Here is a 16,372-nt window from a genome sequence, read left to right on the forward strand (position 1 = left end):
AAAGAACTTTAAGCCTAAACAAGATCGGTTGTCCTGAATTACACTGGTAAATCTCTACTACTTTGTTACAGAAGGTAGAGTAAAATGCCTTTGTTACCTGATTTCAGTGTACATGGTTTTTATATAGTTTTCTAATACACTTATCCTGTCAGAATTGTATTGCTTTAGGCCAAAGGCCATAGCAGAAACTTAGAGAGCAAACAGGTACAGTATATCTTAAAAATGCCTTGTAATATTTGAAATAGTTTAGTATATACACAAACCTGGGAAATAGTGGATACATAATACTTTAACAAAAAAAATCACACATGGAGGTTTATCTTCTTTTGATTATTCTCCTGGGGCATCACCTAATTTTTCTCTTATAAATGACAGATTGGTTCAAATAATAGAAGTAGTAATAGTAGGGTATGTTGAGAGCTTACTCTGTGCCAGGCACTGTGCTGAGCACTTACATAGATAAACCTTAGAATCCACACAGCAATTCTGTGAGAAAGAAGTAAAATCTGCATTAAGTATTGAGATAGGAATAAACATTTCATTATGAAAAATAGATTATACCTATCTGAATATTGTGTTCAAATAAATGGTTACTTAAATCATAGTTTATACTCATGGGATAAAAAGCTACATAGAATCAGTGAGGTTTTTTTTTTTTAATATATGGAAATGCTAATTACTCCTTGCTATATAATGTTTAATATCTGAAGCTGCAGTTTTCAGAATAAGTGGAGTAATAACTGAACAGACATTTATTTTGTTGTTTATAGAAAAAACTTTAATTTCCCTGTATTTTTGTGCTCTATGCCATTTACTGACAAAACTTTAAACCATACTTGATGTAAGCTTATTACTCTTGGCCTGTAAGATCTATTTATTTTAGAAACTAGTGCTTATTAGTTACTAAATTTTGACATTTGAAAATTTAGTAACTAAGCTAAATTTATTGACACAGTATGTGTCAATTTCACATATTGACATTTTTATGGGTCATACTTCCATATATGGAATGAAAACATGTAATATGCTCAGTGCTTCTGTAAAGTGCAGTAAATACTGGTATTATATTTAATCAATAATTGGCAACTTTAAGATAAGCAGATAGTAAACATTCTGTTGACTCAGCAAAGGTGACACTTTGACTAAACTATCCCATTATATATAATATTCTTTGAAATCATGTTCAAAATTTGGGGAAGTTAATAAATGTAAAGAAGTTGCCTGAATGTCATAGATGTAACTATTTGTGTTAACTATTGCGTACTTAGTTTAAACCAGATAACGACAGCTAACATACCCTGCTAAAAGTGTTGTTAATATACTGAACTATCTTTTTATTTATGAAAATAAAAGTGATTTTACTTCCAATTTCATTGGAATTTTTGTTTTTCAATAAATATTTTTATGTTTATTAAGCCAGTAACAAGGTTAATATGATGTAAAATCATAATTCTTCACAGTTGTATTTTAAAATGACAGATGCATTTGCATCAGTTGTTTTATGCTACATGAGTTCATTAAATACTCAACGTTCCTTGACCTATTTGGTTTCTACTTATGCTTAGTGGTACTTACCACCTTTTAATCTTGAAGTAGGGTTTCAATCAGCCTGCATATATTTTTATTCACAGTATTATCCAGCATGCTGCAGTCTTGTATATGGTGGTGAGCTAAGCTAGAGACCTTGTCATTATTGCGGTACAGTACTCTGAAGAAAAATTTGTACTTTGGAAACTTTGAGGTGGCATTTTCAGTACTATATAAATGTACTTAAATAAAATCATATTCAGAAATATTTCCTTCTAGAGTAATCATGCTTTAGAAAATGAGGCATTTTTTATCTCGATATGTGCATAAAAATAAACTTGTGTCATTTGGTTTACTATTCTTTTGTATCTAAAGACTTTAATCTGATATTTGAGTAATTTGCTTTGAATTTACATTCTTGTTTTAAAAAATGTTTTTGTAGTAAACTAAAGGGATTAAAATAGTTAATCTGGAGGGGGGCGCCTACTCTGAATTAACAGAACAGAAAGCGGTGTTGGATTGTACTTACCCAAAAGGCCAGAGCTATCACTTACGCGATTCAGCATACCTGATGAGTGTGATGTGCTTGAGGTGGGTGTAAGCTCATAGCTCCCTCTCAGAGGGCTCCCCGGAGAAAATGTTAGATCACCCAGCGGCTTGATATTGTCGAGAGCTTCTCTGGTCGTTTGCCTCAAGCTATTGATCTCAGCCTTCTGGGGCTGGCTGGGCAGGGCCTAAGGTGGCTGGAGCTCCCAGGCTGGTCACCTCCAGAATGTCAAACAATGAATTTCCTAGATCATCGGCTATGATGTAGGAAAAGTTGAGAAACACTCCAATAGGACAGGCATGTCAATAATGTCACTCTTACCCCTGGCGGTTGGGTGCATGTATATGGTCTAATACTGAAAATAAAGGTAGAAAAGTCCTGCCAGGTGATGTTCTGTCAGCATTTCTCAAGCAGGAGCAGTGATTTGTTTATACGTGTGTTTATTCACATTTCACATATATCCTCCCCAGAGCGCCTCACTCTGCCTGCCTGGGGTGAGTCACCAGTTGGAGTGGGCCCGGCTCCTCAGGTGAAATGGCGTGGAGAAACTGGCAGTGAATGCTCCTCTGTGAAGTGGGGCTTTGGCTGACCCCTTGCTTTTACCAGAGGGTCAGCCCTCAGACACCCTCAGGGGAAGAGGGAAAGGGAGGAGGGGGCACCGCAGGCCCAGGCGATTAAGGCTGATGTGCTCTTGGTAGTTACCCAGGGCCGGTTCTTTGCTACGTTAACCTGGTTCATTTGAAAAAAAAAAAAAAAAAAAAAAAAAATTTTTTTTTTTTTTATTATTGAAAACTGGAAGAACTCTAGGAAATTTGAGGTATTATACCTTCCCAAAGTTAAATGCCAAGATGTAGAACTAGTGTGTTATTTTGTTGATAGAGGTGACAATGCTGTGTTTCAGTGAAGGAGTTAATTAAAATGAAATGATGAGTGTGTAAGTGTAATGAACAAATATTATAAGGTAGCCATTTAACATCAGGAAGTAAAGACAATTATAAGACTGTTCTCTTTATTTTTCCAATCTATTATATAGTACCTTTCCCCACCCATTGAAGTGAACTGATCGTATGATTCATTTATTAAACAAATACTGAGTTCCAGCTGTGTCAGGTACTGTAGTGGCAGGAGGTAAAGCAGGGAGCACACAGGTAACACCCCTTCCACCCTGGCTGTGGGCAGCGCAGAGAAGGAAGGGAAGAGGGAAACAAACAGAAGTGAAATGTCGATTGTGTCCAGTGTTGATAAGTACTAAGGAGACAAAACAAAACAATGACGCAAGCTGTCTGCTGGTGGTGGTGAGCGAAGTCGGCTGGTTCTTTGAATGACTGGAGCCCCGGGAAGACCTCGAGTCAAAGACCTGAAGGAAGTGAGGGAATAAAGTCTAAGGGAAGACAGACTCATCCAGAGAACAGCCTGCAGAAGGTCCCTGCAGGGGGAGAGAGGCTGTGTGGTCAGGGAACGGCAGTAAGAGGGCCAGTGGCTGGAATGAGACAGGGACAGCTCAGGGGGAAGGTATCCATAGAACAAAATGGGGCCAGAAAAGTACTGGGGCCAGATCTACAACCTTGTAGGACATTGTAAGGACTTTGGCTTTTACTCAGGGTGAGACGAGAACCCACTGGAGAGTTTTAAGTAGAGAAGTGGCATGGTATGATTTAACATTTAACAACTCTGACTGCTTTTTGAATGTAGACGGTAGGAGGCCAATTAGGAGACTGCTGCAATAATCCAGGTGACAGATGATGGCTTAGACCAGCGTGGTGGCAGTGGAGTGGTGGTGTTAAGACTCTGGCAATAGCCCAGAGAACTTTCTGTTGGATTTAATGTGAGGTGTGATTAAAATAGAAGAATCAAGAATGTCTCCAATGTTTTTGGCCTGAGGATCTGGAAGAATAGGGTTGCCATTTATTGAAATGGGAAGACTGCCAGAGGAGTAGATGTGAGTGAGTGAGTGGGAGCTGGGTGAGTGGGGGGGTAGTTTCAGGAAGGAGAAGGGTGCACTGAAAGTATGAGCAAAACGTTTAGACATGGATTGAGTTGTCTCTTAGCCGTCTAAGAAGAGATGTCAAGTAGACGGTAGATCTATGCATCTGAGATTCAGGGAGATAAAAATGTTGGCTATAAATGTGTGTGTATATAGTATATAAAGCCATAGGGCTGGGACTTCCCTGATGGCACAGTGGTTAAGAATCTGCCCGCCAATGCGGGGGACACGGGTTTGAGCCCTGGTCCGGGAAGATCCCACATGCTGCGGAGCAGCGAAGCCCGTGTGCCACAACTACTGAAGCCCATGCACCTAGAGCCCGTGCTCCACAACAAGAGAAGCCCCCGCTCGCCACAACTAGAGAAAGCCTGCACGCAGCAACGAAGACCCAATGCAGCCAAAAATAAATAAATAAATTTATTTATTTTTTTAAAAGCCATAGGGCCAAATGAGGAGTAGATGAGTCCAAGAGCTGAGCCCTGGTGGTACTCCAGTATTGAAAGGTCAGGGAGATTATACGGTATGTTAATTACATTATATACTTGGGAACAATCCTTGATAAACTAGATTTGTGTTTTTAAAGAAAAAACTAGAGGTTCTCCTACGAATTAAACTGAGGTACAAAGCATGTTGTGGGGAATACTTGACCCTCTGAAATATCACTTCCAAAACATCCCGGTCTAGGTACTTGGTGTGAAGTTGGCAACGCTCCCAAGATTTTGGTAAATAAAAGTAAGATTCCACACAGTTCAGTACTGAGCCCCCTCTATATTGACACACACTGTGATTACAAGGATGAATTTTGCATAGCATATCCTGAAATGTCCATTAGGTGGCAGAAAAGCATTCACTAAATCGACTGTAAGCCAGGTCTCTCTCTCTCTCTCTCTTTCTCTCCCTTCCTCCTCCTCCCCCATCTCTCTTGCCCACTCTGCTCCTTTTGTACCCTCTGATTTTAAAGATGAATATGTCAATTTAATGCACAACACTATTTTGAAAAACAAACTACTGTTTTCTTCAGAAAGCCAACAGATATCACTGGTCTGTAATATAACAGGGGTGAGCCAGGTGAATGGGGGCTTGGGGTACTTCGTTTGGTTCAGAAATGTATGAGTTGGAAGATGGTCTGCAAAGGAGTAAATTGACTATAATGAGACTGTTAGGCCTTATTCTTAAACTTTTGATGTGTAAGCTTTTCAGCTGGGGGCAAAGCGGGGAGGCCTCAGAAAGCAGAAAGCAAAAAAAATTCTCCTGTAAAAAAATAAACAAGACTCCTTAGACCAAGCTTGGCTATTGGAGCTTTCTGCAGTACACCACATGACTAAATCACAAGTCTATTCAATTCAAATTTATTTATTTATTTTTGGCTGCGTTGGGTCTTCATTGCTGCACGCAGGCTTTCTCTAGTTGCGGCGAGCAGGGGCTACTCTTCGCTGCGGTGTGCTAGCTTCTCATTGTGGTGGCTTCTCGTTGTGGAGCACGGGCTCTAGCCGCACGGGCTCAGTAGCTGTGGCTCGGGGGCTCTAGAGCGCAGGCTCAGTAGTTGTGGCGCACGGGCTTAGTTGCTCTGCGGCATGTGGGATCTTCCCGGACCAGGGCTCGAACCCATGTCCCCTACATTGGCAGGAGGATTCTTAACCACTGCACCACCAGGGAAATCCCACAAGTCTGTTGAATTTAGAAGTCACATTTCTTCCTGCTCTCCTTCGGGCACTGGTCCCCAAACTGGCCTGCACATTGCAATCACCAGGGCAGCCTCAAAAATAATTGAGACCCATGTCCCACCCCAATAGACTGTGGGTCTCGGGTGTTTCCTGGCCTTGGAATTTTAAAACAGGACTCCCAGATAATCCTAACATGAAAACAAGTTTGAGTGCCACTGGGTTTATTTAATGCTGCACGTGTAAACATAACTCACCTTCCCACAACTCAAATTCGTTCCGCCCTGTAAGACACACGCAAGAGAACCTTTCCACATCAGCACAAAGGCTAGTTGTATTAATTTGTCATCTACCGAACAAATTCTAACACCAAATTTTGCACTACTTCAAAACCAAACAAAGCCAATTAAAGCAATGAAAGAAAAAGCAGAGGAATAATGGTGAGTTGTTTTTTGAAAATGTTTTTATTTTCTTCTGATTGTTATAGAGCATGTTTTATTTCTCATGGCATTGAAAATATTTACTTTTGCAATACTGTTATACTCAGCATATTTTAAACACCAAGTTAAGATCTTTTTTGTTGTTGTTGTTGCTCTTTGGCATCAGAAACTAAGTAGTAACAAATCTTCCTACTTCTCACCAAGGTTCTTTTGTGATACACTGCCACTAAGTCAGTCAGGGAAAACCATGAATATATCCTCTAAGACTCCTCAGGGGGACCCTGGGCTGAGAAGGTCTCACATCACCTTGCTTTGGATAACAAATGTAACCCTTGACAGGCTTTTGGTAACTCTGACATTTAACAATGGCATTGTACAAATAAGATTTGGTGACTGATTCATACATCCATAAACATATGTATGTGTGAATATATTTTTATATGTATATTCAATCCTGTGTTTATTGCCCATAAAACTTGTAAAAAGTCAATCTGCTGGTCTTCATTTTGATAGGTGGCTGATAATTGATTCACTCATATGTATTATGATTACTGACTTATTTGGAATTATTTCTAATATTTTATTGGTGTTTTCATTAATCATGCTTTTCCTTTGCTCTCTTTATCCCCTTTTTCCTGCCTTCTGTTGGATTGTTTATTTCCTTTTTTTTTTCTTCTACTGGTTTTGAAGCCATACATTCTAATTCCATTATTTTGCTAGCCACCTTTAAATTGTCAGCATGCATACTTATCCTCTCCAGCCTATTCCAAAACAATACTTAAAGAGGTCAACCCCCCATATTTTTGTTATTGTTATCTAATACTTAATACTTCTTTGTTTTTATACTGTGCCCTACCAAAGTAGTGTTTTTAAGAGTCACTATTAAGAATTTCACTTTGTTTACTTGTTCATTTACATTTGTTTCTTGCATCTCACTCTTACTTCTGCGTTCACTTTCCTTCTATTTGACACAGAATCTTATCTTATTCATCGTTCAGTGAAGATGCAGGAATGCTTAACTCAGTTTCTATAGGTCGTAAAATGTCATTATTTTACTCTCAAAAATTGTTTAGCTGGATATTGAATTCTTTATGACAATAATCAACTGTCTTCTGGGCTCAGTTGTTGCTGATTTGAAGTCAGCCTTTAGCCTAATCTGCCTTATCTATTATAAATTTTAAGATTTTCTATAATTTCTATGATCTAGGTTTGATTTTATTTTTTTATCCCTCTAGTATTCTTCATGTTTCTCGTATTTGAAGATTTGTGTCTTTCTTCACATATGGAAAATTCATAGCCATTACCTCTTCAAACATCACCTCCCCCATTATTTCTATTCACATCTTCTGGAACTCCCATTAAAAGTATATTGAACTTTCTCATCTATTCTTAGCTCATAATTTTTCTTTCATGTTAACAGAATATATATATATGTACATATATATATCTTTATGCTGTTTATGAGAGATTTCCTCATATTTCTTCACTATGTTTAATCTACATCCAACCTATCCTATGTTCCCATATATTTCATTTCTGGAATTTCTGTTTGGTTCCTTTTCAAATCAACCTGTTCCTTTTGGATACTATAATGTTTTGCTTCCTTTATCTCTTTGAATATATTAACCATGTTCATTTTTAGTTTCATGTTGTTCTATTATTCCTAATTCTTGGATGAGGACTCTCCCATTGTTTTTCATTTCATTTGCTGAACCCTCCTCATGATGGTTGGTTTCATCATGTGATTTGTAAGTTTTTGCAATGAGCGCATCCTTGGCCAGGGTTATTTGTAGTGGAGGTCCAGTGTTCCCTGTCCTGTTGAAGCCTCCCTCCAGGGTGACTTTGCGTTTGCATCTGAGAGTTCTGTGGGCTGCACTGCCTTCGGGTTACTCAGCTTCGCTTCAGGTCCTTATAGGTCCTTATACCGTATGAGGGCTATTAATTTGGGCCACGTACCAGTATGGGGTCCTTGCCTCGGGCTCCAATTTTTTTTCAGGTGACTGTTTCTACCCAAGTTGCCAGGAGATGACAAATTATTTTGCCACTTTTGCAGGCCAACGGGTAGTTTTACTCGTCCATATTTTGTAGATAAGATAGTACTTTATTATCTTAGTTTTATGCAGGTAGCTTTACTTCAGCTCCCCACCCTCATGGGATTTGTGATTTAGACTCTCTCCTCTCTGTGCCAGTATTAAAACTCTAGCCCCAAGGCCTATATCTGGTTCTGAAACCCCAGGAACTATCTCAGCTTCAGCTCACCCATATGATTTTGAATTTCCTCTCTTTTTCTGACACCTGGGTTAGCTTTCTTCCTTTCTTCCTTTCCTTCTCTTTTCCCCTCCTTCTCCCCTCCCTCACTCCCTTCCTTCCCCTTCCTCTCTCTGACTCTCTTTCTTACTTCCTTAGTGCAGCCTGATTTAATGTTTTGTTTGTTTCATTTTGTCCCACATTTCTGTGTGTTTGGAACAGGAAGAAAAATTCTTCCACATCAGCTCAGCCTGCCATGTTTGCTGATATAATCTTAAAATATATTAAATATTAAGACAAGAGTGTACTTACTACATTAGAACAGTGTCTGATATATATATATACATCATTAAGTAAGTGATAAGTACTTGACAATAGCTAGCTTTTATTAAATACTTACTGTTTTCTAAGAATCGTTCTGAGTCCTGTATGTGTCTTTATTCATTTACTCCTTAATTTTACAAGGTTGGTACTATATTCACACACATTGTCAAATTATATTATTCTTATTTTATAGATGAAGAAACCAAGACACTGGAATATTAAGTAACAGGATTTTGAACCTAGACAGTCTGGCTCCAAGCTCGTCAGCTTTATTAAGATTTAACTTAAATAAAATTAAGTCTAGATTTGGATTCGTTTTGACAAATGTATACACAGTCGAGTAGCCACTACTACAATCATAGTATCTATTAGAACAATTCCTTCACCCCAAAAAGTTCCCTTTGCCCGTTTGTAGTTAATCTCCTCCCACAACCTGTCACCCTTAGCAAACACCGATCTGTTTTCTACCACTGTAATTTTGCCTTTTCTAAAATTTCACATAAGTAGAATCATACAGTATCTGGCTTCTTTTACTTAGCATAATGCTTTTGAGATTCCTTCAGGGTATTGCAAATATTAGTTGTCCATTACTTTTAATTGCTGAGCAGCATTCCGTTGAATAGATATACCACATTTTGTTTATCTTTTACCAGTTAATGGATATTTGGATTGTTTTCAGTTTGGAGCTCTTACAAATACAGCTGCTATGAATGTTCACATACAAATCTTTAGAAGGATATATATCTTCATTTCTCTTGGGAAAATAGACACGGAATTACAAGATTATATGGTAAGTATACGTTGGACTTCTAAGAAACTGCCAAACTGTTTTCCAAAGTGGCCATGCTAGTTGCAGTCCCACTGGCAAGCAATCTATGAGAGTTCTAATTGCTTCACTTACCCCTCAACATTTAGTATTTTTAGTCTTTTTAATTTTCTCCTTCTAGTGACTATGTTGTGATATCGCATATGGTTTCTATTTGCATTTGTCTAATGACTAATGACATTGAGCACTTCTCCTAAGTTTATTTGGCATCTGTAAATTTTGGGGAAAGTGTCTATTCAAATTCTTTGCCCTTATTTTAATTGAGTTGTTTATATTTTATAAATTGCAGTTATTTTTTATATATTCTGAAAATAAGTCCCTTATCAGACATATACTTGGCAAATATTTTCACCTGTCTGTGCAAAGCCTGTACTCTTTACCATCACTTACATTGCCCCTCAGTATTTATCGAAATGATTGAGCAATTTCCACAGGGCGATGGCCCCTTCCTACCCCTACCAGCAACTGCAGCTTTTGCAATTAATAAGTGATAAAGGAACCCTGTTGACATTTTTGTTTGAAGACCCAAAGTTCACATTTTCACTACTAATTGAATCTTTTCTGTTTTGGTACAGAACTAAACTGTCCTCTCTTGGATTTCAAGAACTGATGAGATCACAGCTGCGATTACCTCTGAACTCTCTGTCTTTACAATCCATTGAAAATAATTAGACACATCTCTGCTATAGAAACACTGTCCTGGGCAAATTGTCTTAAGGCGTCCTGTTTTTCATTTACCAGTTTTTTCCTTATGGAAAAAGACAGTTTCCAGCAGTTAGAACTAGAGAAGGGTAGACCTTCCAAAAGGGGGACTCCCAAAAGAGTTATCCATTTTGTTGATGGTGACATCATGGAAGAATATAGCACAGAGGAAGAGGAAGAAAAAGAGGAACAGAGAACAAATTCAACACTTGATCCTGTAAGCTTAGAATATCATTATTAGTGAACATGGGGGCTGAGTGAATGAGAGATTAAGGCAGATGAGGTTTGTGGAAAACACAGTTTTAAGCGAATTCCTTGCTCTCCTTGGTTTGCTTTCTACAGCCAAGTACAATCAACTTATAATTTTGATAATCTTAGGTTTCTCATCTATGAGAGAAAATGGAACCTATTACGAAGCATTTTGAAACTTCTACACTGCAGACTCTGCACTCACCACTCCTGTTATTAATTTACACTGATTTGGTTTCTCTTTTTTTTTTTCAGTCTAAACTTTCATGGGGGTCCTACCTATGGTTTTGGGCAGGGCGAATAGCAAGGACCTCATTTTCTAGTAAGTACTGCTAAGGTTATTTTTTTCTGCCCTAAATATAGACTTACAGACCCTCAGAGTTGGATGAGACTTCCAGTGGTTTAATCCACTCCGTGGCATTCTGAAGAACTGGTCACTTCCATATCCACGCTTGAACATTCCCGAAGGCATAGAACCTCATATCTTCAGGCAGACCCTGCCATCTTTTCTCAACTCTTTTTAGTAAATTCTATCTGCTATTCTATCTTCTTTTAAAGTTCTTCCCATTGATCCTAGTTGTCTTTTTAAAAGCCAGACAACACCAGTCCAGATTCCTCTTTCATAGAATTTCAAATATTTGAAGACAATAATCAGTCCTCCCTGAGGTGACTCTTCACCTGAATAAACTTCCAAGTTTTTTCTTTTTTCAACTATTGTTACCTGGCACAGTTCCAAGTTCCCTTTTCATAATCACTCTATTATAAACAATTTTATTGATCCCTCCCAAGGGCATAATGAATGGCCTAAGTGGCTATTTACAAGAGACAAAATACTAAATCTTATTTTGTTTGACTTTCACCAATTTTTAAAAAATCACAATTGGCAGCATCTAATTACTCATTTCCTTCTAACTTGCATATGCTTGTGTATGTGATGGGGGAAACAACTTTAAGAACCTGAGAAAATATAAAATATAGCTCTTAGGAATTGATCTTCATTCATTCATTCAATAAACATTTATTGAGTACTCATGTATGCTCAGCACTGTGCAGGACCCTGGGACGCAAAGACAAATGACAGTCTTTGCTTTCAAGGGCCTTAATATTCAACGGGTAATATAGGCCGGTAAACATGCCTGTGATGATAATTCATTGTTACAACTTCCATGGCAGGAGAAGTGTAGGGACTACAGACTGGGATACTCAGAAGTGGGGATGTACAGAGGAGACATCTTAAGAATGCTATGAAAGTATGTCTGGCCAAGGCCAGCTTGGGGACCATGAAAGTGACCAGGGGGTCTTTAAATCACATTAAAAGTAATGATAAGGGAGATTTAGTCAGATGGTATGAGCCCTAGGTGCTTTTTTGATCAAGGTGGAAGGGTTGTAATTTGGAAGTTACTTTAGAGACCCAGGTGAATACTGACCTTACCTCAACCAAAACTATGTTGGCAGAAGAAATGCTGCTTTCCAGAGACGTCTGTGCTTTAGTTAGGGCAAGACTGTTTGAAGAGGTGAAATGTTCTGGAGGGAGGGAGCCTTAGAGATTAGATCAGGTAAAAGAAGCAAAACTCGATACAGCAATATGAGAGTGTGAAGGAAAACAGGGACTACAGTGATTTCTATGTTGGGCTTTGACTTCAGATGACAGGGGCAGGGTACACAGGGCATCAATCTGCCTTCAGGGTTCCCAATGGAACTGTAGCCTGAAAGGGCTTCTGCCTGCGGCTTCCAGATTGTAGGGAAGGCATAAATACGCTAACAGTCTGATCTTTACACAGAGACTTTGGTTAGAGCTGGAACCCAGACAACACTGGTAATTTTTTCCATGTAAGATTCTAGTAGGTCATAAACAGGAAAACCTCCTCAGATTTATTCTAATGCTTTAGAAACTTCTCTTATGCACATGTACTAGGCACTGTGGCAAACAAACAGATTACAGAGCTAGAGTATTTTTGAAAGGATAAAGCACATTAAAAAAGAATAGAGAGCATCATTTTGATGCACTGTAGGAGCAATTTCTTCAGAAGTGGAATGAATCATGGGAATCAGAAAGTCCTATAATGGGGGAAGGCCCATCAGAAGCCTATACTTTTACAGGAGAACATCTCTAGGAGAGACCTTTTTGGAAACCCCTCATTAGTCACGCTAAACCTTTATCCCTAACTCTAACAATCCCTGAGGCTGCAGGCCACCTTGATACTGTAACTGAAGGCAGACAAGGAAGGCCTTAAATTGCTGCTAGGAAGGATGCATGTTTTGATGCATGGAAGAATTTCTGACATGGGTCTCGGTAACATTGGATTTAATTTTGGGTATACTTCGCAACATACTCACAGCTGATGATCAGATGATATGCGTGGGGACGGGCAACATCTGTTCTGATTGCTCAGGACCTGTATCCGCTATTAAGTATTTTGAAAATCTCCCCTTATATATTCATCTGGAAAGGATAGTTTACATGTAATCCTATGTGAAGACAGAAGATTTAACAAATTCCCTTTGAAGTCCTAGGACTTTTTGAGAGTCTGGAGCAATTGAAATCTTTTGTCAGCCTTGAAGTTAAGTATAGTAGTAGACCATTTGAGGGCAAGTTGAAACTTCTGGCATCTCCACTGAGTCTAAGCTTTAATTATTAATTCAGTTTACCAAAGCGTTTTTCTTTCTTCTAGCATGTGAATTCCTTGGTGGAAGATTTGCTGTCTTCTTTGGTCTTAATCAACCCAAATACCAGTATGTGTTAAATGAGTACTATAGAACACAAAGTAAGGTATGTGACATCCTGCTGGGGGCACCAAGAGCCCTGAGATGGGAATGTTGGTTGTTCCTGATTTGGGCCCTTACAGAGGAGTATCTTCCCACCTGGTAATTCACGTAACTGCAGTTTCAGTGAGCTCCCGTGGTCAGACTGATTTCTTTTTCTAATGCCCCTCACCCCATGATGCTTATTCGTATTTGCCTCTCTCGTGTGAAGTTAGAAGGTCATGAGATAGTTCGTAGATGGTAGTCGAGTGTGAAGCCTGAGATCGCATAAAGGGGAGGCTTCTTACAAGGGTGTCTCTACAAGAGGGGGAGATCAGAGGTATTGGGTTTACTGTTAAACATTTCCTTATTTCTCTCTGTATCAGGAAAGTGACAAGGAAAGTGAAGGGAATGGATCAAAGGCCCAAACAGCCAATGTTCCCAATGAAAAGTGTCACCTGGAGGCTGGGGGCCAAGAGTATGGAACGAGACGACAGGACATTGCCGAGGGCATTCCTCAGGGGAGTATCTCATCCAGCGAGGGCCTGATGGCAGATTCCAGCTCCTAATGGGCAGCGGGGCTATAGTTCCCCTGGCTCTCTCTTCCTCAGTCATTGATTACCAAGGCACCAGCACCACAGGTAGCACTTCTGAGCCAGATCTGATCTTAATCTCCTTGTGATTTATTCTCCAATAGCCAGGAAGTGTAAACAATCATAAGAACAATTGTGGATTCTTTCTCAATGTAAATTTTTATTTATAAGCCCAGCAACCCAACTCCACCCCAGTGATATAAGTCCTGTCAGTCAGTTGTGGGCTACTAGTATTGACGTTTGCACAGTAGTATAAATGCCTTAAGGAACTTGGGCACAGGAGTTTTAGGCTGAAACTCTTTGTCACATGGCAAGGGTATAGAAAAGGACCTTCTGTTCCTCAAAAGAAACTCTGGGCATTATGAAGTCTAAATCCTTTCAGGGTTTGACATAAGCCGTGTCCTTCCCAATAGCTCTGTTGGCTTACTTGGGGCTTGCTTTGCAATAAGCAAACATTGCTAATAACTCTGCTTCAACATAGCAGTCTTTGAGAGTTGGGTGCATTTCCCCCCAAACACGTCAAAAATAAATAAATAAATAAACAATCTAAGCTCTAGAAAAAGTATTTGGAAAAAGTGAATGATTATCTCGTTTACTTGTCAACAAATTTTCAAAAACTGTAAAGATCAAACATGGAAATCATAGCTGGATAACACAGGTTGTGCTGGCCAAAGGTAGCTGTGATATAGAAAAACACAGGTTTTGCAGTAAAAAGACCTGAGTTCAAGTCTCAATTCTGCTTTTTACTAGTCGTGTGATTTTAGGTGTCTAAATTTCTGAGCCCCAGTCTCTTTCTTTGTAAAATAGGGGTGGCATTTATTTGTTTCTCAAGGGTTACTGTTAAAGGAAATGAAATAATAAATGTGAAAACTCTTTTAAAACTGTGAATATTAGTTGTTAATGCTTAATTAATGGCTGTTATAGACTGTTATATTGAAGGTCCCCAAAGAACCATGCCTTCTGGAATTCATGTCCTCACATAGCCCCACCTACATTGACTCTGGCCTTGGCTATGTTACTTGCTTCGGCCAGTGAGATAGTAGCAAATGCGGTGCAACTGGATGCTTGATAAACACTTGCACCGGGGACTTGTCCTCTTAGAAAGCTTCACGTTGTAAAGAAGTTTGCGTTAGCCTTCTGAATGATGTGAGGCCACGTGGAGAGAGGACCCCAAGGATGAAAGACCATCTTACTCATTCCAGCCCCAGCCATGCTCCCCAGCAAATGCAGCCACATAAGTGACCTTCTCCTGCCCTATGTGTAGCAGATGAACCATGCAGCTGAGACCAATCAGCCAACAGAGTCATAAGAAACAATAAGTCATTTTAAGTTGTGGAGTGGTTTGCTATGCGGCCATATAAAACTGAAATAATAACTCTAAGAGAATGAGAAGTTGGAATTGATTTGATATGAAATCAAGGACAGAAGTAGGCCTAGAGAATAACATGTGGTTAGTTGAATACATGAGGATAAGATAGGTTATCCGGCATAAACAGACAACTCCAAAATCTCAGTGGCTTAAAACATCAAAAGTTTCTTTCCTTCTCATAGGAGGTCCACCATCAGTTCAGATGGCTTCCCACAGTGTTCTCCAGGTGCTGGCTCAGTAGCACATGCTCCTTTGATCCTATGGTTCCTCCAAACTGATGCTCTCAGGGCTGCGGAAGCAGAAGTGAAGTAGATAGTTAAGCACTGGCAATCAGTGTCTCCACTAAGAATGAAACATGTCACCTCTGCTTATGTTTCTTCCACCAAAGCAAGTCACATGACTGCAAGTAACTTTTAGGGGTGTGGACCTCCTTAGACAGCTGAGAAAGGGAAACACTTTCTTCCAGTGGTATAAGGGATTAAATTATAAGCTGAAAAGTCACTGCGATACTGGTTTGATCTCAGCTCCACTGCCTCTTTCTAACCTGGTAGCCCAGGTTACTCAACTTCTCAGTGTTCCCATGTGTAAACCAGGTTTGATGCAGGAATCAAATCCAATCTGAAGTAATTTATGCAACAGAAAAGAATTCTTTGGAAGGATAGGTATCTCGTGGAACCCAAGTGCAGATGTTTCAGTAGGTCTAGAACAGCTCTGGCAAGCAAATACCGAAGCAGTACCCTGTCTCCATTCCTCATCTTTCTCACACGAGGAGGATGACCACTCCATAGCTCTTTTATTTTTTAGTATTTATTTATTTATTTTTATTGAGATATAATTGACATATAACATTATATAAGTTTCAGGTATAGAACATAATGATTCAATATTTGTATATAACATGAAAACATCACCACAATAAGTCTAGTTAACATGCATCACCACACAGAGTTACGAATTTTTTTTTCTTGTGATGAGAACTTTTAAGACCTACTCTCTTAGGAACTTCCAAATATACAAAATTAATAATGGTAATAATATTAATATTTATAACTGGAAGTTTGTATCTTTTGACCCCCTTCATCAGTTTTGCCCACCCACTATTCCTGAAATAATATTCCACCCACTATCAAAACAGCCTCTGCACTCCTATTGGCCTTAAGT

General features: G+C 39.1%; 1 protein-coding gene across 1 annotated transcript; it reads left to right on the forward strand.

Annotated features, from left to right (window-relative positions):
* Positions 1-10,307: 10,307 nt before the first annotated feature.
* FAM177B (family with sequence similarity 177 member B) lies at positions 10,308-14,345 on the forward strand. The gene is made up of 4 exons (XM_007107676.3): positions 10,308-10,475; positions 10,763-10,829; positions 13,180-13,277; positions 13,636-14,345. The coding sequence occupies exons 1-4, from the start codon at positions 10,308-10,310 to the stop codon at positions 13,816-13,818; spliced, it is 516 nt and encodes a 171-aa protein (XP_007107738.1). The 3' UTR covers positions 13,819-14,345.
* The last annotated feature ends 2,027 nt before the right edge of the window (positions 14,346-16,372 follow it).

Source organism: Physeter macrocephalus, chromosome 4 (assembly GCF_002837175.3).
Source record: "Physeter macrocephalus isolate SW-GA chromosome 4, ASM283717v5, whole genome shotgun sequence".
Classification (NCBI taxonomy): Eukaryota; Metazoa; Chordata; class Mammalia; order Artiodactyla; family Physeteridae; genus Physeter; species Physeter macrocephalus.